This window comes from Canis lupus, chromosome 21, assembly GCF_048164855.1.
Source record: "Canis lupus baileyi chromosome 21, mCanLup2.hap1, whole genome shotgun sequence".
In the NCBI taxonomy this organism is placed as follows: domain Eukaryota; kingdom Metazoa; phylum Chordata; class Mammalia; order Carnivora; family Canidae; genus Canis; species Canis lupus.
In genome coordinates, this window is record NC_132858.1 from 40,319,980 (window position 1) to 40,342,495 (window position 22,516).

General features: G+C 35.3%; 1 protein-coding gene across 4 annotated transcripts in view; it reads right to left on the reverse strand.

Annotated features, from left to right (window-relative positions):
* The window catches only part of ORC5 (origin recognition complex subunit 5), a 131,880-nt gene that overhangs the window by 77,491 nt on the left and 31,873 nt on the right, over positions 1-22,516 (reverse strand). For all 4 annotated transcript variants that reach the window (XR_012014162.1, XM_072791485.1, XM_072791487.1 and 1 more), the window contains exons 9-12: positions 19,026-19,078; positions 17,151-17,263; positions 16,122-16,169; positions 11,502-11,612 (exon numbers count right to left, since the gene is read on the reverse strand). Coding sequence is in view for 3 of the 4 variants with exons in the window: in XM_072791485.1 (XP_072647586.1) it covers positions 11,502-11,612; positions 16,122-16,169; positions 17,151-17,263; positions 19,026-19,078 (325 nt within the window). In the remaining variant the exon portion in view is untranslated. The remainder of the gene's footprint in view (positions 1-11,501; positions 11,613-16,121; positions 16,170-17,150; positions 17,264-19,025; positions 19,079-22,516) is intronic.

The following is a 22,516-nucleotide window of genomic DNA, read 5'->3' on the forward strand; positions in this document are numbered from 1 at the left end:
TATTTGTGTGGAAATTATTACGCCCTTTTTTGGTTTCTTTTACCTATATAAGGCACATTCTTTTGCCAATAATTTTCAGATTTTAGGAGGGTATATACTGTTTTCTACAGCTGTCTCTCTTGTCTAGTGAGTCAAGCTGAAATTCAAATGAGTGAAATTCAAATCAACATCAAAGTAGCCTACAGAGTGGATTTTCTTTTTTCAAGTCAGGATTTAGATTTTGTGCCAAGAAATACAGAATAAAGTTTTTAAAAAAATAAAAGCTGTACTGGAAGAAGTCAGGATCTAGCAGAGGATATGGACTAAATTTGAGAAAAGGGGGAAAAAGAGCTATGGGAACAGTTAATGTTAGTGTTAAGTTTTAGTCGTATGTTGCCACTGATGCTTTTCCTCAAAATTTCTGGGTTTTAGTACTTGATTTAAAAATAAACAAAACTCCTAAAAGTCTGAAGCATCTTGCTATCAAAGAGAATGGTATTGCCCTAGCTTTTATGTACTAGCAGCATATTGATCATAATTAAATACTTTCATTTCACTTTAGCTTTAAATAATCAATCTGCCTAACTCAAATGCCAAAGTATATTTTTCCCCTCTGCCTAGCTCCTAGGTCACGAGGGAGGTATTCAAAGAAAAATTACAAGTGAAAACCTTATGCTTGGAAATTTTTAAATTTACATGTTAAATGGGGTCGTGCAATATTTACTTAGTTATTAATCTTTGCTCTGTGTACTATTATGTTCTTTGTTCTCATCCATGTAGGGGATGAGCTGATTATTTATGTCTTAACAAGAGGGGTTCATGTAACCACAGTGAGGATTTTTTTCTTAATCTGAGAGGCAGTCACTAACAAGCTTCAGCTGGAAGTGCTTGATGTTAAAACAGTGTGAACCTGCTCCTGGGCTAATAAACTATGTTCTTTCTGCCAACAAAAGGAAATCAATTTACAACTGTAATTAATTTTTAACATGCTCATTATTTTTATACTTTCATAGGTTGAGATCTATGTCAATTGATTTGTGAAATATCCTGTCCTGTTTGTCCTGGAGGAGTTTTACAACCTGAAACATATTAAATTATTTAAATAAAAGCACTTAACATGTGACATGTTAATACATGAGATTCATACAAACCAACCAGCACCACATTTGATCTGATTTCAGGTGACGTGACAGTTCATGAGCATGTGGCGGACATCAAGAGTTCAACTGACAGTTTTACACACACAAGGTAGGGCTGATGAGTGGGGCAGTGGAAGGGACAGGCAAATACTGTCAAAGTTGCTCAACTTAAAACCATCACCTTTGGAATTTTATTTCCCAAAGAAAAGGCGAGGAGTAGCTAGTCTTCCCTTACGCTCAGATAAACAAAAACTGGCATGTATGTTTTCACACAGAGGAACCAGAGAGTGCCTATAATCCCTGGAACTTATTAGCACATAAATGACTGCAAATTGTCCATATCTAGAAGGCGATAACTGCAAGGTTAGGAGAATGGGAAATCACTCATTCAATAAGTGAATCTCATGTTGAAGGCACTGTGCAAGACACAAAAATGAAAAGACAAGAATCTTTGTGACCTCAAAGGATTCAATATATCACATAAATCAAACGGTAATGACACAATATGAGAGATGCTACTGATGTGTGTAAACTCGGCTATCTGATTACAGAGGAGAGAGTGAGTAATGGAGGGGGGAGGCAAAATGTGGACTCACTGAGAAAAGACATTTGGAGTGTGGATCACGAAGCATAAAAGAGAGCTCAACAGTGGTAAGGTGACAGCACATGTTACAATACAAAAGACAAACTGGTGTGTTTTCAGACAGGAAACAGCTTATTGTGAATGGTGTAGATGGTGAATAAAGGAAGTGGCAGAAAATGGGGCCGGTCTGTGAAGAACCTTAGAGGAAATGCTATGGAATGGTGAATTGATTTTACAGATGAAGTAACTCATTTTTTTGTGTTTTGGGGTTTTTATTTTTAAGATTTTATTTATTTATTCATGAGAGAGAGAGGCAGAGACTCAGGCACAGGAAGAAGCAGGCTCCATGCAGAGAGCCCGATGTGGGACTCGATCCCAGGACCCCAGGATCACGACCTGAGCCACAGGCAGACGCTCAACCACTGAGCCACCTAGGTGCCCCATGTAACTGGTTTTAAAAAGTGTAAGTAGAACAAGATCAAGTTTCTTTTTAAGATAAATTTAAAAGTACATGGTGACAGGGAGACCAGTCAGGACACTGGTACACTAGTCTAAGAGCTAATGAATCTATGTATTTGAGGCAAAGGCCATGTGAGTGGGAAGGAATAAGTCCAAGAGACATCCGTATTTAGGAAGAAAAAAGATTGAACTTGGTGACCAACTATGGGGAAACAGAAGTGTTCAGAGATGATTTCTCCAGTGAACTAAAAAAAAACCAGTATTATCTTTGCTTTCCTAGCACCTAACATCCTGTACGCCACAAAGTTTGAGCTTGGTAAAAGGCTGAATAAATAATTTTGAAATCTAGGTGAGGCTGAAAAACAGAAAAAAGGTTTAGGGAATAATTTCTTGTTTGGATATATACATGTGTGTGATGGAACCAGTACCCCTACGTATGATTATTCAGTTGACAATCTGAGTCCAGACCTAGAGAGGATAATGGCTAGAAATACAGGATTCAAAAGATATCAGTAGACACACAGCATTTGAAGGGAATAGATAAGATAGTTCTGGGTACACTTATTTCACTTTCTGATTCCTAACAAGAGCATGGTTATTTTTGATCCTAAGAATTCAACTCTATCACATTTAGGATGTCCACGGTGAGGGAGCTATTAGGTTCTACAGATGACTTGGCACTGAGAACTCCAATTTCTTACTGAAAAACTGAAATATGTCTTTGTATAGGCAGGTGAGGCCAATGTCCTCCAAAGGACTTCAATTAGTTGTGAGCCAACAAGGAATCAAGACAATTTCTCATTGGAAATCCCCTTAAGGGGCAGCCCGGGTGGTTTGGCGGTTTAGTGCCGCCTTCAGCCCAGGGCGTGATCCTGGAGACCCAGGATCGAGTCCCACATCGGGCTCCCTGCATGGAGCCTGCTTCTCCCTCTGCCTGTGTCTCTGCCTCTCTCTCTCTCATGAATAAATGAATAAAATCTTTAAAAAAAAAAAAAAAAGGAAATCCCCTTAAGCATGAACATTTGTCATTATCATTTTTTGAAGAAGTATTTTAAATACAGTACACATTCCTGTAACATAGATTTTTTCCAAATCACTTATCTCCTAATCTGTTATTAAAACTTCTTTCCAAAAAAAAAAAAAAAAAAAAAAACTTCTTTCCTCTTTAAAACAAACTAGTCATAAAGCTCTAAGTACACATTTGCCCATATAGTCACTATAATAGTACAGGTTTTACTGTACATGCATGTACAGGCACATACTCCCATATATTCTTTCGTGCTTTCAGCAAAACAAAATCTGCCAAGTCAAATAAAATTTATTAGTGTTGAATATATCTCCCCCTAAAATGTGAACAAAAGGCATACATTTGGGATATTTATTAGAAGTCTTATGAAGCTTTGAGAAAGGTGACTATAAAATACTGCCTATGAAAATAAGGTACCAATGTATTATTTTACTTAGAAGTTGAAAGCATAATTTATGCAATTTTTTTTTTATCCCTTAGGCAGTATTTTACATGTTGCCCTTAAGCAATGGTCCCATTTTTCCAGAGTCAGGTAAAAACACCTATTGCTGGGCTGATATATTCACAAAGGTAAAATGGCTACGCCAAAGAAATTTAGTATTAGATTTAGGGAAGACAAGAGAGGAGCGGAGTAGAGGTAAACACTGTTCTTTTACAAATGACAACAAGAAATTTAACCTTTACCCCTGGGCAATAGAGTATAATATACTGTGCTTTTTTTTCATACTTAGTAATAATTAATATTAGTATTCCTTACCACCAAAGTAACTTTGCTCTTTTCAAATATGAAATATCCCAGAATAGTTTTTTAAAAATCTCCGGAAAACAGAGTGGTCTCATAGTAGAAGAGTAATACACCCACATCAGGGGTAGGAGTGGATTTGAGAATCTAATTTACTGCACCAGTGGAGACAGAGCTCCATGGCAGGCAAGCCCTTCACTGCGAGGTAAGGGTCTGCCTCTGTCAAACAGCACCCCTGCCGATCTATTCATCAGTGAAGTAGGCATTAAATAAGCCTCCTTTACCATGTTTGCAACGAAATGTTCCACAGTCTCAGCTGCAGTTAAAAAAATAGTAAGTTATTAGAAAATGTTAGCATTCAAGGTATTTTCTGTGATTTATATAATTTACCTTCATAGCATCAAGTATTTAAGTTGGATATTACAGAAAGACTGGAATGCTTGTACAAGCCACATGAAGCACAGAGAAATCACAAAAGAATACCTTTTCACATTTTCTAATACTCTAGTATGCAGGGAATTTGTTCTCAAGAAAACTGTTTTGTTTGCCAACCTAAATATAAAGAAAATTATCATACTTAATGTCACTTTATATGAATATATTACAGCTAGATTTTAGGATGTTACCCTTTATGTTTACAAAGTTCAAATTCTTACCTAATATATGCATGGGACAATATTTCATTAACTATAATTTCTGGTGTTATGTATCATTTGACAAATGTAATTACTTTTTCTCTAAAAATATGAATCAAACAACTGTAATACTATACAATAAACTGATTTTTTTTAAGGTAAAGAGGTTTATAAGCAAAGTCTATAAAATCATCTTATTTGGTTAAAGTAGTTTTGGTTAAAAATTTACATAAAGTTTGAAATACTGTATATAAAAGAGTGACATAATAGCATAATTTTTAATCATAAAGTATTTGAAATACGCCCATGTAACTTTTTAAGACCCACTTAGTATACAACAAGCCAAATATAATACACTACTTATCTGTCCATAACTTAACAAGTTTCAAGTCTTAACTGAGATTGTTTCAATAGCAATAGACACAACTAACCAAATCTAATTTAGTTACAGCTAAATTTAATTGGGTATTAGCAAAATTTGGTTATGACACAGGCATGTCAGAAAGATTCAACAAACAGGTTTGTTAATTTTACTTGAAAGAAGACACTCAAATACATATATTATCAAATAAAAGGAACTACTGAAGGGAAAAATCCTATTTTCAACTATTCACCTTTAATATTTAAGCATTAATTTTCACTTTAAGTATTTTAAGTTATTAGTTCCTTCATTCAGCACGTTTGTCCTCCCAATAAATACACACATGGGCCATTAACCCTAGTACAAGCTAGAAGCTGGCAGCTGCGCCAAGACCAAATGAAGGGCAGTGGAAGCCACAGACTGTCTAGAAAGTCCTGAGGGCAGGAACAGCATTCTCTTCACATTTGTATTCTCTTGATCTAACACAGAGCCTGCAACATAGCAGGCCTCAATAAGGATCTGTTAAATAAAATTTTAAGCAAAGAAAGAGAAATTTAATTCCAAACAGGGAAAAAAGATTAATACTAACTTTGAATCTGAAGTATGAATTTAAGTATATTAAATAGATTAAAATTTTAATTTTTAAATGTTTTCAAGTTAAATATTAACAAAATCCCTTCTATACTTTAAAAAAACAGGAAATTATAAACATTTACTGTGCATCTACCTATATTTGAAGAAAAATGCCAAAAGTCTGTTACTGGTTGAATGAAAGGTTAGTGGCCCTGACAAGTATAGCAAAAACATCTTCCAGCTATGGTAAATTAGAGATGAAGCATCTGCTTCAAAAAGTTCTCAACAGATAACCAAATTATCATTCTGTGTTCTGACTGATGATGATTTGGAAAATATCACAATTATTAGCTCAAACATTTCTTGTATAATATGCTTATAAACCAACAATGAAATGAGCAGAAAGCTTAAGGTTATCTAAATGCTACTACAATTAATGCAACCTTTATGGGGAAAGATCAAGTTGATTCATGACCAAAAAATTAAACTGATGTAACAGATACAGTACAAATATATCTCATGATGTATATGGTATCATATGTGAATTCAAGAGCAAAGAGAAAATGAAATGTATATATTTTTTAAAATGTATCTGTATATTACACTTTGCTCAAAAAAATTTTTATACTCTTAAGAATGAAAATTAATTAATAAGGAGGTTTTGATTTAATTTTTCCTTATGAGATTATATACACCTAATTAGGAAGCCATTCAGAAATTAGATATAAATTACTGAAAAAATTCAACTTATCAATATGGTACATAGAACTATCTTTTAAAGGAATAATGCACGCTCCTTTTCTTTCAGCTATTTCAAGATACTAATTTAGAGTGCATTGCTATAATACAGCAATATAACAATTATAAACTTCTAAACTGGGGCACCAGGGTGGCTCAGTGGTTGAGCACTTCAGCTCAAGTCACGATCCCGGGGTCCTATAATGGAGTCCCACATCAGGTTCCTCACAAAGAGCCTGCTTCTCTCTCTGTGTCTCTCATGAATAAATAAAATCTTTTAAAAAATAAAATAATAAAAACAACAAACTTCTAAACTGTACAATTATAATGAACTATCTTCAAAAATAATTCTCCAAAATGGTAACTAATAAGATCAATGATAATATGTAATATTTTGTAATTGAATGTCCTTAATTTTTTAAAGACAATTTTCCTCTTAAAAGTCACTTTAGAAACCTATGCCAATAATTTTAGAAATAAACTCTTCAGCAAGTTTATCCACTGGGAAAAGATAAGGCAATATAGCTTAACATTTTTGTTTTTAAGATTTTATTTATTTATTCATGAAAGACACATAGAGAGAGAGTCAGAGACACAGGCAGAGGGAGAAGCAGGCTCCATGCAGGGAGCCCGATGTGGGACTCGATCCTGGGACTCCAGGATCACGCCCTGGGCCAAAGGCAGGCGCTAAACCGCTGAGCCACCCAGGGATTCCCATCTTAACATTTTAAAATAAGTAATATACTCTAAGATCTTAAAGAACTGTATTCCTACTATCTTCACCTAACTACAAGACTATAGAGGAGGTAGGCAAGGGTAAGACACAGCATATCAAAAGGATGAAACAGATCATGTAAAGATTTCCAAGCAAATTATCATTTTTTTCTAGGAAAAAAGTTAAAATAAAAAAGCATAACGTGGCTTTGACATACTTCTGAAAAAAAAAGACAATTCAGTAGTATTTCTTTTAAAGATGGTAAATGGTCTTCAGTAACATCTAGTCAAATTAAAATTTGAAAGTAATATCTCTAAACTTTACTACTTCCTGTATCTAAATGGCATATAGTTCATCCATTCTAACCACAGTGACAGGAGAAAAGAACGAAAACACCAGAATTAATGCATTGCCATTCACAAAGTTCAGATACATATATAAGAGCTACGTTGTTTTATGTGAGTGACAATTTTAAAATGATCCATGATCTTGACTACAAGATTATACTAAACTGGATAAGGCTATGACTATCTTAAAAGTCTCAGAAAAACTGCAAAAACCTATTTCAATTCAATAACTCTGACCATTAATCTGTTAATCTTTACAATCTATATAAAATGTTAAATATGCTAATATTCTTTTACTGATTTATGAGACTAAAAAATTAATGAATAAAATTTTATTTAAAATTAAATAAAAATAAATTAAGAATACCAACTATAATACAATACTACTGTTACTAATACTATTATGAATTTGATTATTATTCTCAATTGAAATTTTAACTTTAAAAATTCCTTAAGCTACTATTTTTGTAACTTTTTTACAGAGTAGATTTAAATAGATTTGAATATAATGCAATGGAAATAAAATTTCACTTCAAGAAAATTGTGAACATATATACATTTGATCAATTTATTATATGTAAAAATAATTATAAACTGATAATTCAAACTATAAGAACAGCACACTATTATGAAATAAATCTTAAAACAGGTGTATATAGAATGATTAGAAAAATAATATATTATCATCTCACATAGACACATTACAGCCAATAGAAAGCAATTTACTTCTAGGTGGAAAATACTCATGCAACATAATTCTTTACCAACCTTATTTACATTTTCATGAATGTGTAAATATGTGTGCACATTACACATACACACATATATCATTAAACGTCTTCAGGCAATTGTATTTTTGTTCAAATAAGTCAATGTGTTCAATTAACAGCTTTCTCTAAACATGAAAGACTATGAAGTTGAGTACAGCTGCTTTCCTAGTTCATCTTAAAGCTAGAGTGCAGCAATATCGCCATCTAGTGTTCGTATCAAATAAGCACTGCCAATACAGACGTGGGCATACTTGACTTAAAAAATTAAGTGAACACCAGTAAATTGTCATTCCTGCAGGCAAGAGTAGAGTTTGACAGTTGAATGATATGATAAAAATAGAAAAGATCACTGGGACTCAATGGGAGGGGAAAAAAATAAAACTGTGGGAGAAATACCCTTTTTCTGAATGTGACTTTAGTCACATTTTGTTCTCAAATACTGTATGTATGTTTCTTGATTTTCTTGGATACTTTATTGACCAAGCAAAAGTAGAGGTTAACTTCTTAGGGTTAGTTGCATCTAATCCCACTGTACTCCCTCACCCTTTGTATCCCAAAAGGGAATCACTGAAATCAAATCCTTTTAAATTCATTTAAAGTCATGTTTTAACACACAAAACTATCATTTTGATTACTACTAAAGAAATAAAGAATAAAACCTTCGTATAGGTTAAGGTTGAAGAGAATTTAACTTCATTTAAAAAGTAAAAATACATTTAGGCCAAGCTGTTGCTTAATTACATTACAGACACTGTTGAAAGCCTAAAGACTGGTGATACTGTTCTTCTCTAATAAAAGCCTCAGAGTAACTAGTAAATCTCCAAATCAGTAACCTCTTATTGGTTTTGATTGTCTATCCCTATAAGCCCAGGCCTGCTGCTGGGAAAATCAGCATCCAGGTCCAGATCCTGACGATGATTTGCTGTGTGGCCTTGGGTAGATCTTGTAGGCAATCTGAGCTTCAGTTCCTTCTCCTTTTTGAAGATTAACTTAGTACATGGCAAGACTATAAAATGCAAAGTGTTCTACACATGTAAGGAACGATATGTAAGGCATCAACAGCAAGGCATGATGTGCGGTGGTAGCAGTACTTCTACTACTGGACCACAGTGACAAGCACTGCTACCACTAGTAACAATACATCCCATCCACTCTCAACAAAATCAGTGCATTAGTTCACAAATGTACCTTGCTTTTTCCTACTCCCAACCCATTGCTCATATCATCTCCTCTTCTTTTAAAAAATATTTTATTTTTTCATGAGAGACAGAGACAGAGAGAGAGAGAGAGAGAGAGGCAGAGACACAGGCAGAGGGAGAAGCAGGCTCCATGTAGGGAGCCAGATGTGGGACTCGATCCCAGGACTCCAGGACCACGCCCTAGGCCAAAGGCAGGTGCTAAACCACTGAGCCACCCAGGGATCCCCTCATCTCCCCTTCTTAAATCTCTAGGCTAACTGAACTCTATCCATGGAAAGGAAGGTGTCAACTTTATTACTTTTTCATTTACCCTTTTGTGCTTTTTTTTTTGGTACAATAAAAAATGTACCAAATAAAATAAATAAAAATAAAAATGACGGGTATCACGTCAACTAGAAATACTTAAAAAAACAAAAATCCTGCTCATCCTCCACAGCCCAGCTCCATTTTTCACCTTTTCTGTGAATCTGTTTCACTCTGCCCAGTCCAGAAGCGATCTCTGTCTACTCTAAAATTCTCAGCAGCACTATCCAGCATCCATTTACAGCCCTACATCATTATTTTAATGTACATGTTTTATCCCTTCAGAATAAATCACTATCTTATCCTTCTGTCTCCCACAAAGGTAATTTTTGGGCACTTGAGAAGTACAATCAAATGTGATATAAACGTCTTCCTTTCCTGTTTATTTTTTTTTAGGATTTTATTTATTTATTCATGAGAGCCACACAGAAACAGAGAGAGAGAGAGAGAGAGAGAGAGAGAGAGAGAGAGGCAGAGACACAGGCAGAGGGAGAAGCAGGCTCCATGCCCTCAATCCCGGTACCCCCAGGATCACGATTTGAGCCAAAGGCAGATGCTCAACCGCTGAGCCACCCAGGTGTCCCTCCTTTCCTGTTAAAAAGAACTGCCTACTTCATTTCTCTAGGCTTTGGTTCTCAAAGATATACTCATTGCATCATATTGGGAATATGATTTAATCTCTAAAGCTCAATTCCTTTAATAAAGATTAATAATACCTGCTTTCTGTTTCATAGTTACTGCAGCAGCAAAAACAAGACAAAAAAAATCATCTACAATATGTAGAAAGTTATTAACAGTGTAAATTTTTATTAAAACCTAATTTCAGACAAAGCTTTTTAAAAAATGGGGAAAAAATCACTATAATACAGATTAAAACTCAATTACATTTTTAAAGTTACCAGCATTAGGGGCTGCCAATCTACCTACCTAAGCTAGTTATGTACATAACCTAATCAACCAACCAGACTACCTTTCTTCAAGAATACAATACGTGAAGACACAATTTTCTAGAAATGTTGATTTACATAAAAAAATTATCTAACTTCAATGTTGAGAACACATCTATGTTTGGTTCTCAAAGTCTTCTTTACATGAAAAATTAAGTCACCACCATACACTGGATTACAAGTCAAACATCCATTCAGGTACTAAATTTATTTGCAGTGAATTAAAATGCAAATGTTATTATTTAATATTTCTCAACCTAGAAACATATATATATAGAACAAAATACTCATTGCAAAATCTAAGATGCTTTTCAAGAATATTACTCACATCATTTGTTTTATCTTCCAGTCATTCATATCATATGCTAAGAACTGTTTTTCTGGACCATTGAAGATCTCTATTGTGACTATATTTTTAATAAATAGTTTTTCTTAAAATGTCAACTGAAAAAAAAACACTGAACAACTTTATTTTTTTAAAGTCATATTTCATATTTATATGCTACTGCTGCCATCTAGTGAAAATTTTGAGAACTTAATCATTCTGGAAAATCTTTTGTATCACACTGTCAAGGAATAAGGATGTTACAGATTACTTTCTTACAAATAAATTTTTTAAAATGTTGTGTTCATTATATATTTCCACATTATAATTCATCAATTTAATCACAAAGCCACTTATTTAATCAGCAAGAAAATTCTAACAATTTAAAAATTCCTTTACTGAAAAAAGAAAACATCAGAAACATCAAGTTGGTTTTGTCATCAAGTTATACCTGTAAATAGAAGCAAATTCAGGAATACCCTCAAAGATTCTATATATTTAGAACTTTCAAGTACTTACCAAGAACACTGTTCATTACTTAGCTCAAGCAGTAACATTTGCTGACTGAATATCTAAATGCCTGGAACTATACCAACTATGCTACCTTAAGAATTCCATAAAGACAGAGGGGACAAGTGATAACCTATCATTAAGCTTACCTGGGAAAAGATATTTGCTGTTGGAGCAACTCTGCTGTCCACGATACTATATAATATTGCTAATAATCTGTCTAGTGGAAATGGTTTTGGTCCAAGAAGATGATTGCTTGTCTGTAACAAAAAGAACATGGTTTTCTTCTTATATCAGGGCACTTGCTTTCTGTACCACAAATTCCCAGTAACAATATATGTATAGTGCTCCTCAAAGATCCTACCAATTCTAACTTCCATTCCCTACGTTAAAACCTTAGCTGGTATGATCATGACTTATCTTTCAACATTTTCTTCAAGATTTTCTGACTTAGCATAAACAGATATTAAAGAGAACAACTCACAGTGATCCATTCCTAATCCTGAATATCACACCTATTTTGTTTTTGCAACCAGATGGTGAGTTAAGGCAAGTCATTTGTCAAAATGGTGCATAACCAAAACCAGGGTCCAGGTACTAACTCAACGAGAACTTACTGCTTACATCTATTCATTCTTTTTTGTACCATCACCAGGAAAATATATTTGTTCAACATTAATAGTTCTAAAAAGATCAGTTATAGTAAATACCAGCTCAGAAAACTAATAAAAGATTTGATAGTTTGTGAATATCAGCCTGAAACAATGTAAAATTTAAACACTTGTGTATAAAACCATATGGTACAATTTCTTGTCATCAGAAAACTGAAGTGCTCAAGATCCACTCTATAATTTTAGTAGTACTGTTAGAATGTAAGTACTCTCTATTAGCGATGGCAAATAAATGGAAATCTATATTTACATGCATGAGAAAAATTATTTAAGAATGACTATAAAGAAAAATACACATAATTACAAAATGAAGTATGTATTTACTTTAGCTATTTATATCTAAAAAATAGTTTAGAAATCATTTTCCAATCTTAAATTTTAGATCCTTTCTCATTAAATACTTCAAACATTTAGAGAAGTAGAGGCTTCTCTACTTCTCTATTTATTATATCAACAGAAGCTGATACAATAAATAACAGTGGGCCCAGCACCCAATTTTATCAATCCCTAACATTATGCAATATGTGCAAAGAAAACATTAGATCACATTACAGATTTGAAGCTCCCTTACACTCCTCTCACATCCCATTTTCTCCCTAGAAGGAACCACTATCTGGAATTTGATGTTTTTACCACTTTCATGACAGTTTTTATATTACTACTACATATGTATTCATAGACAATATATAGCACAGTTTGCAAGATCTAATCTCATATAAATGATATTATTTTGGACATACCACTCAATCATGTTGCTTTTTATCCTTCAATAGGTTTTTGAGGTTTATCCATATTGATACATGCACTTCTAAGTCCCACTTTTAAACCCTATGGAATTCCATTTTATGACAAATCACTATCTACTCCTAAAAATTCATCACTATAACTCATCAAAAATAATCCTGTGACAGACAATCCTGTACACTTCCCCTTCAGCACATGGGTGAGTTTCTCTAAGTGGGACTGAGAAATTAAAGTAGAAGGCAGAGATAATGCTGTGTGTTAAGCAACACTTTCGTCTAGGGCGCAGAAAAGACTAGTATCTCCTGCCCATAGATGACTGTGGGTGAATGTGATGTCACCTACTTCTAAGCTTGGCCTTTCAAACCTTTAATCTCCTTTTAATCCATTAATCTTCTTGCCCTTTGGAGGCCACTTTGGAAATCACCATGTTTCACTTGGCATCACTATAAAAGGCTACCCAACCCACACTCCATTGTGTCATGAGCAACATATAAATCTTTGTTATGTTAAGCCACTGAGGGTTTGGGGGTTTGTTGTTTGCTACTGCATAGTCTGGCCTATCGTGACCAATACAAAATACATTCACATATTAACTTCATTACTACCAACCTACAGAATATGCAGGCTCTTACTCTTCTACATTATCACTAATATTTTAAATCCTCAGATTTTTTTTTTTACTTTTGCCAATCCAAGAACATAAAATAACAGCTGTTGTATAAAGTTTCATTTCTCAAAAAAATAAAAATAAAGATTCATTTCTCTCACTAGTGAATGAGGCTGATAATCATGTCAGGTTTTTTAGACATTCAGGTTCTTTTCTGTATCATTTACCCACTTATTGATTGTATTTTTACCTTCTTACTGGTTTAAAGAAGTCTTTAAAAAAAATTCTAGATACTCAACATTTGTTACCAAACATTTGTCAGTTGCATGAGTTTAAGAACAGTGGTTAACATCACAGCACCTGGCTGGCATAGTCAGCTGAGCATCTGACTTTTGGTTTCAGCTCAAGTCAGGATCATGAGATCAAGTCCCTCGCTGGGCTCCGCACTCAGCACAGAGTGTGCTTGAGATTCTCTCTCCCCCCTCTCTCTACACTATGAATTCTGCCCCCCACATCAGTGTTAAGCCCTAGCTTCTGGTTGAAATTCTCAGTGAAGATTTTTTTTTCCTCTCTTCATACAGGGTCTGAGTTTAGCAGGGAAATTTCCTCACCAAATCCATTTGCTTGAAATGGAAAATTTTTCACTTTTTACATTTTTCTGATTAGAAAATACATATCCAATTTAAAATTAAAGTGTTCTAGTGGCATATAAGGTATATGATATTTATTTTCCTATTTACCATAGGTTTTGATGCTATACATGCAAATTGGATTCCCTCCTAGAGGAGATGGAAAAGTCTGAGAAATACCTACTAAATCCACTATAGAGCTTATTAAAGAGAATGAAGGCTTGTCAAAAGAGAACAATCAGGGGATCCCTGGGTGGCTCAGCAGTTCAGCGTCTGCCTTCGGCCCAGGGTATGATCCTGGAGTCCCAGGATCAAGTCCCACGTCGGGCAACTTGCATGGAGCCTGCTTCTCCCTCTGTCTGTGTCTCTGCCTCTCTCTCTCCCTCTCTCTCTCTTTCTCTCTGTGTCTCTCATGAATAAATGAATAAAATCTTAAAAAAAAAATCAAAAATGGAAATCAAATTCTTGAGTTAAATGACATCAAATTTGGTGTCAAGTTACACCAAGAAAAATAGAGACAGAAACTTTAGAGTTATAGATATTTACACTAGAAAAACTAAAACTAGAAACAATTCAAAGAAGAGGGGAATGAGACTATGGTGAGGAGAGGGGAAAAACTGTTGCTTTTCTCCATAAACTGATTGGTAAGTAATCTGGTATCACGCATACATTAGCCAAATTAAAAAGCAAACTCTTAAAAAATAAGTGTCAGCTAAGGATACTCAGAGAAAAAGAATTATACAATTGAAGATATATAGGGGTGCCTGGATGACTCAGTTGGTTAAGTATCTGCCTTTGGCTCAGGTCATGATCCCAAGGTCCTGGGATGGAGCCCCACATCAGGCTCCCTACTCAGCAGGGAGTCTGCTTCTCCCTCTCCTTCTGTTGCTCCCCCTGCTTGTGTTCTATCTCTCTGTCAAATACATAAATAAAATCTTAAAAACAAATTGAAGATATATAGTATTTTTAAAACAACTGTTACTATAATTATTCATGTGGTTTCCTTTTAATATTTAAAGTCTTTTTTTTTTAATTTTTTATTTATTTATTTATGATAGTCACAGAGAGAGAGAGAGAGGCAGAGACACAGGCAGAGGGAGAAGCAGGCTCCATGCACCGGGAGCCTGATGTGGGATTCGATCCCAGGTCTCCAGGATCGCGCCCTGGGCCAAAGGCAGGCGCCAAACCGCTGCGCCACCCAGGGATCCCTAATATTTAAAGTCTTGATTAGATTGAGAGCCTCATGAAGGCAGAGACAATGGCTATTCTGTTCTCCACTCTATCCATAGCATCCAGCAGAGTCCCTGGCATAAAATAAGCATTCAATCAAGATTTCAGGAAGATAGGAACAAAAATACAAACTAGTAGGTATACACAGGGAGCTTTCAGTTAAGCTCAGATTTTAAAACGACATGAACCAAAGACAAGAGGTAAAAGTCAAATCTGTAAGTCAAATCAGTAAGAATCACATCAAAAGAACTACAGTCCCTTTACAACTAAAGACATTTTCATGAAGTCTTTGTTCACATGGTTCCCTCTGTCAAGACTGTCCTTCTTGGGGACTTGTACAAATCCACTCTTTCCAAAGGGATGGTCCAAATTCCCCTTCAGCCAATTTCGTTGTGGCCCCATACCTGGCCTACAAACACTCTAAGGGCCCCTAATTTCTAAGCTGCTCCAGATTCCTCAGGTCAAATCTGCTTGCTTTTGGGCTTAGGTGCCGCTTGGTCATCTATGCATCTACCTACAATGCAGTTTCACGTTGTGTATATTTCTTAGTCCCTCCATGTTCGTCTTTCTTATTTCTTCAGTGTCATTTTTGTGGGGGTTTCAAAGGGTAAAAGAGGAAAACCAGCTGTGTTTAGTTAAAAATTCTAGGGTAGTCTTTTTCATCTATGAATTCACTAAAAGAACTTGTCAACTCACTTTCATATCTACTACCAGCTCGTTTAATGTGCTTTCATCACTGTACCAAATACTAATAGAACATTATAATGGCACCTTACCAATAAAGAACTTCTTACATCCAAATGACTAATAAAAGCATGCATTCATCCACTTCCTACAGTATCCTGAATTCATGACTTTTTCTCATCAGAAAAATTAAAATGTAAATACCTTTTCATGTTTCTTTAGAAAGTTCGTTTTCTTAATTTTCCCATGATGCTGCAATTAAGGAAAATAACTGTTAAGATGGGGGAAAAAAGGTAAGAGTCCACAAAAACAGAAAATATAATTTAAAACAGTTAAAAAAAACTGTTAATTTAAAACATAATCTAAAACAATTAAAAAAATATAATACTAATTTATGTATCTTAGGCTTCTTATTTTATTTACTAACACTTAAAATATCAACATATTTTAGGCTGCTTTGACTTAAGATTTTGATTGTATACAAGATTACTTCTTTACATACGTAAAGAAGAAGGTGTTAAAATAAAATATTGGTATTTCCTAAAAGATTAACTTATATTGACAACATATTTGTTTCTATAAAAACAAAACTTCCAAAGATAAATGGGTTTTTATTCATCTTTAAGGTAGACTGTCAATTCACATAGAAACACAGATTGAGAATATTCAGTTAAGCACGTGGTACTTATTTGTAGAGAAACAAACAGATGTGGTCCTTCATGATACTAAAGACTAGTGCAAGACATAAGCAAAACAACAAATAAATTTATTACAAATACATTTAATAATAAATCAAATTGCATATTTTTTTTCAAAAAGAAAACAATTCCAAAGTGGGATTTCTCCAACTAATGTACATGCAGAAGCAGCTTCTGAATGCTCTGGATAATGCTGTATGCAGTGCATGGCACTATTACTATAGAAGCTCTAGAACAATAAAGGAGTTACCATCCTTAAAATTATTCCCATCTCTCATACTTTACACAAAACCTTATTTATTTATTTTTTAAATCTAGAATTATTACCTAACGTATATCTGAACTCATCTGTGAAACTACCTACTTCCCCCATTTAGGCTGTGACCATAATTTAAAGTCTTTGAAGAATAAGTGCTAAATATAATAAGTATATATTAGCAATCTAATCTCTGCCCCTGAAAAACTTAGAGGTGTTTAGAAACTTCAAAACACTCCTGGACTCTTTGAAAACAAAGTAAAAAGAATTAATAACTACCTTAAGGAAGAACCTCTTGTCAGTTCTTGCTGGATTGTATGAAGCGAGGTATGCAGCAATTAGAATAAACTTAGAGTAATATGGAAGTTCCACATGAGTATATGCCGAGAGACCTATGTAACAAAAATCTTTTATGAAGCCTTTTTTTTTTTAAAGATTTTATTTATTTACTCAAGAAGAGACACAGAGAGAGAGGCAGAGACAAAGGCAGAAGGAGAAGCAGGCTCCCTGCAGGGAGCCCAATGCGGCAATCAATCCCAGAATTCTGGGATCATACTCTGAGCTGAAGGTAGATGCTTAACCACTGATCCACCCAGGCGTCCTTATGAAGGCATTTAATAAACTACTATTAGATTTTAAGTATCTCTTATCTTTTCTCACTGATCTTTTGACTTCTGTATGGTGTTCCCTGGTAAAAATCACCTCCTCTCCGAGTTTAAAGTGCCATTAAAATGCACCGGCAGTGGTGATAAACATTACTATCAATCATATGCTTGTTCATTCTATTATTTTTGCTTAGCTTCTCCTATTCAGAAGCCTAAATCCTACCCATTCTTCCCTTCAAAGCCACACTTTCCATTAAACTTTCCCTGCTGCTTTTCTATCATACCAAAATAGAAAAATCTATCCCTATGAATTCCTACTTTGTGAATTTCTCTTATGACTCATGTAACTTTATACCTTGTATTAAGTTAATTGTACGTAAATTTTATTTCTTACCAAGCTATACTATTTACTGAAGAAATCACATCTAATACGGTTTTGTATGTGTGTGTGTCCCTACGGTACTCCATACAAAGGAAATAACTGAATGCATAAGAAAAACAAAGGTCAAATAGCACTGATGTTTACAGAAAAGTTAGGAATCTGATGTTTACTGAATATCTAGTATGTGTTAGACACTGTGAGGTGCCACCTTATTACCGAGGCATCTCTAAATCTTCACAGTAACTTAGATATTCTTCTCATTTTATTTTTTAAAAGATCTATTTATTTTAGAGAGGGAGAGAAATAGCACAAGTGTGAGAGGTAGAGGGAAAGGGAGAGAGACAATCTCAAGCTCCATGCTGAGCATGGAGTCTGATATGGGAGGCTCAATTCTAGTATCCTGAGATCATAACCTGAGCTGAAACTAAGAGTCAAACACTTAAGCGACTGTGCCACCTAGGCACCTTTCTGTTCATTTTAGATGCAGACACTGAGTTGGGCTCAAGGTCATACAGTTAGGGACCAATTACTGAGATTTTCTAATGCCCAGCATCTATTTCTTTCTACTAGAACACACAATTGAAAATTACTTATATAGCATCTAGGGCACTTAGAAACCAAAATAGGTAAAAAGAACTGCAACACCACTTAATTTCACACTATTTCTTTCAATCACTAGCCAGTGATCTACTTTTTAAAATAAGAGTATTTTAGATACTCGCTCATTTTTTTAAGTAAAGTTGTTCTATTGGGATAAATCCAAAGTAATAGCTTCTTTAAAGAAAACAAAAGCACAAAGCAGTTTTAAATATAACCAATAGAAATGCAACCCCTAAACTGAGTTAACATAAAACTCAAGAAATACATATATGATAAAACTGTGTCACCCAACTGAACAAAAGCACTTAAAGAAATTAAACTGCTTAATTTCTACATGATATAATCCAACATTTAGAAAATGTAAAATTGGTATTCAAATTATTTCCTCTCATAAACTGGAGCTTCATTTAAGAGAAAATCATTAATTAAAGTATCATCGTAGTTTGTAAATTCTTTTCTGTAACACTATTTATTGACTGATGCTATCTTTAGTATTAACTTCAGTATCTTGATTATTAGTAATTAAAGAAATGTCTCTGTTCACTGTCTCAATACTTCCTTTGATACCTTTCAGTTGTGCTGGATCTGTGTCATCTTTCTGTAGCTTTTCCCACTGTGAACTGAAAGAAAATAGAAGAGCAGTAATGGTTTGAAAATATATATAAAAATCAATATACTGTACTTAAAAGAATTCTAGAAAAACTAAATTTTTTGATTGAAGGAAACAGTCTATCTCCTTATAAATAAGACAATATATACATGTAACTGTACATGTTGATACCTCAATGAAATCATTTAGTGAGTATTAGAACAATATAAACTTACATAGCAATATCCAGATGCTGATTTTTATGATTTTATTTATTTATTCATGAGAGACACACAGAGAGAGGCAGAGACACAGGCAGAGGGAGAAGCAGGCTCCCTGCAGGGAGCTCGATGTGGGACTCAATTCCAGGACCCCAGGATCACAACCTGAGGCAAAGGCAGACAGACGCTCAACCACTGAGCCACCCAGGTCCCCCAAATGATAATTTTTTAATCTCTTTTCCTGATCATAATTCTGAAGCTACCAAAAAGTACCAATAAATAAATATCACCTATCCTTCAGTAAAACTCCCAATGCTCCAGTGAGCGTATCAGATGCAACCATCTTCTATGGGTACAGTTTGTGTACCCAAAACAATTAAAATGGTAAGATCACAGATTACAGATCACCATAAGAGACAATAAAAATGAAAAAATTTGAAATAGGGGGCACTAGGGTGGCTCAGTCAGTTAAAGTTCTTGCCCTCGGCCCAGGTCATATCTCAGGGTGCTGGGATCGAGTCCCACATTGCGCTTCCTGTGGAACAGGGAGCCTGCTCCTCCCTCTCCCTTTGCTCCTCCCTTTGCTCCTTTTCTCTCTCTGAAATAAGTAAAATCTTATAAACTATTAAAAAAAAATAGAAAGTTGAAGACCATAGGTTAAGTTGCCCCAGGCCCCAGAACACCCAGCCAGTCAGTAATGAAGCTAAGAACTGAATCCTTGTAGAATGCCTATAAAGTTCATGCCATTTCCACTATCTCCCTCTGATCTTACCATTAAAACTATTAAACGGCCTCAAATATTATTAAGAATATGAAGTAATGATATGACAAATCAAATTCATTAGGAAATATACTACAGTGCAAGGAAAAAACCTGCCCTGAAAGACAAGTTGTAGCTGTATGACCTTGAATAAATCAATAACCTTCTCACCAAAAAATAAGGCAGTTAGATGCAATGATCTCTAAGGACCTTCTCAACTCTGTAACTCTGCCCTTAAAATACTAATTTAAAAATAAATGTCAGACCAGGACTAAATATCCCAAATCAAACTGAATGTATTTTTTCAAACCTGCAAGCATAGCTGAAAATTATGGAAATACAGGGATACTTCATTTTACCATGCTTCACTTCACTGTGCTTTGCAGATAGTGCATTTTTTACAAATGGAAGGTCTGTGGCAACCCTGCATCAATAAGTCTATCAGTGCCATTTTTCCCAAAATTGCTCACTTCATGTCTCTTTGTCATATTTTGGTAATTCTCATACTATTTCAGTTTTTTTTAAAGATTTATTTGAGAGAGATTGAGAGCATGAGTGAGGGAAATGGCAGAAGGAGAGGGAGAAGCAGGCTCCTTGCTCAGCAGGCTCGATTATGACTTTAGCCAAAGGCAGACACTTAACCAGCTAAGCCACCCAAGCACCCCCTATTTCAAATGTTTTCATTTTTATCATTTTTTTTATTTTTTTTTAAATATTTTATTTATTATTTATTTATTTAAGTCACAGACAGAGAGAGAGAGAGGCAGAGTCACAGGCAGAGAGAGAAGCAGGCTCCATGCACCAGGAGCCCGATGTGGGATTCGATCCCGGGTCTCCAGGATCGCGCCCTGGGCCAAAGGCAGGCGCCAAACCGCTGCGCCACCCAGGGATCCCTATTTCTTTATTTTAAAAAAATTTTTTTATTGGAGTTTGATTTACCAACATACAGCATATCACCTAGTGCTCATCCTGTCAAGTGCCCCCCTTAGTGGCCGTCACCCAGTCACCCCAACCCCCCACCCGCCTGCCTCCACTTCCACCACCCCTTGATCATTTCCCAGAGTTAGGAGTCTCTCATGTTCCATCACCCTCACTGATATTTCCCTCTCATTTTCTCTCTTTCCCCCTTTATTCCCTTTCACTATTTTTTATATTCCCCAAATGAATGAGACCATATAATGTTTGTCCTTCTCCAATTGACTTATTTCACTCAGCATAATACCCTCCAGTTCCCTCCACATCAAAGCAAATGGTGGGTATTTGTCGTTTCTAATGTCCACAATAGCCAAACTGTGAAGGAGCCTCAGTGTCCATCGAAAGATGAATGGATAAAAGAACATTTTTATTATTTCTTATGGTGATCTGTGATCAGTGATCTTTGATATTACTATTCTAATTGTTTTGGGGGTCACCAACCACACCCACAGAAGGTGGCAAACTTTAATGCTCATGGACTGGCCATTCCCCCATCTCCTCCTCTCCTTGGGCCTTCCTATTCCCGGAGACACAACAATATTGAAATTAGGCCAATTAATAACCCTACAATGGTCTCTGAGTGTTCAAGTGAAAGGAAAAGTCCCGGTCTCTCATTTTAAATCACCAGTTAGAAATGATTAAGCTTAGTGAGGAAGCAAAAGCTAGGCCACTTGCACCAACAGTTAGCCAAAGTGTAAATGCAAAAAAAAAGTTCTTAAAGGAAACTGAAAGTGCTACTCCAGTGCACACACAAATGATAAGAAACCAAAACAGTTTTACTGCTGATATGGAGAATATTTTAATGGTTTGGACAGAAGATCAAACCAGCCACAACACTCCCTGAAGCCATAGCATAATCCAGAGCAAGGCCCTAACTCTCTATGAAGGCTGAGAGAGGAGAGAAAGCCAAAGAAAAACAAGTTGGTTCATGAGATTTAAGGAAAGAAGCCGTCTCCATAAGAGTGCAAGGTGAAGCAGAAGGTGCTGACATAAAAGCTGCAGCGTTATTCCAGATCCGGCTAAGATTGTGAATGATGGCTGCACTAAGCAACAGATTTTCATTTTAGGTGGAACAGCCTTCTATCAGAAGATGCCATCTAGGACTTTTGGAGTTAGAGAGCTGACTCTCTTATAAGGGGCCAATGAGGCTGGTGACTTTACATTGAAGCCAAAACTCACTGACCGGTCCAAAAATCCTAAAGTGATTTCATCTGTCTTTCACCACTACTAGTGACCCCATCTCCTACTTCCTCTGTCCTCTCCTTGCAGTCACTGCCTAATGTTTTACATCAGCATGAGCTCCAGAGCTGGCTCCCCTGCCTTCCTTTCACTAATTACATATAAATTGAAGTTTGTAGTTAACTCCATAGTCTCCTAGTTATAAGGCAGGCAAGAGTTATGAGTGATTTTATCTGCTCTCCTTATTGATTTTTTTTTTTAAAGATTTTATTTATTTATTCATGGGAAACACACACAGAGAGAGGCAGAGACATAGGCAGACGCAGGGAGCCTG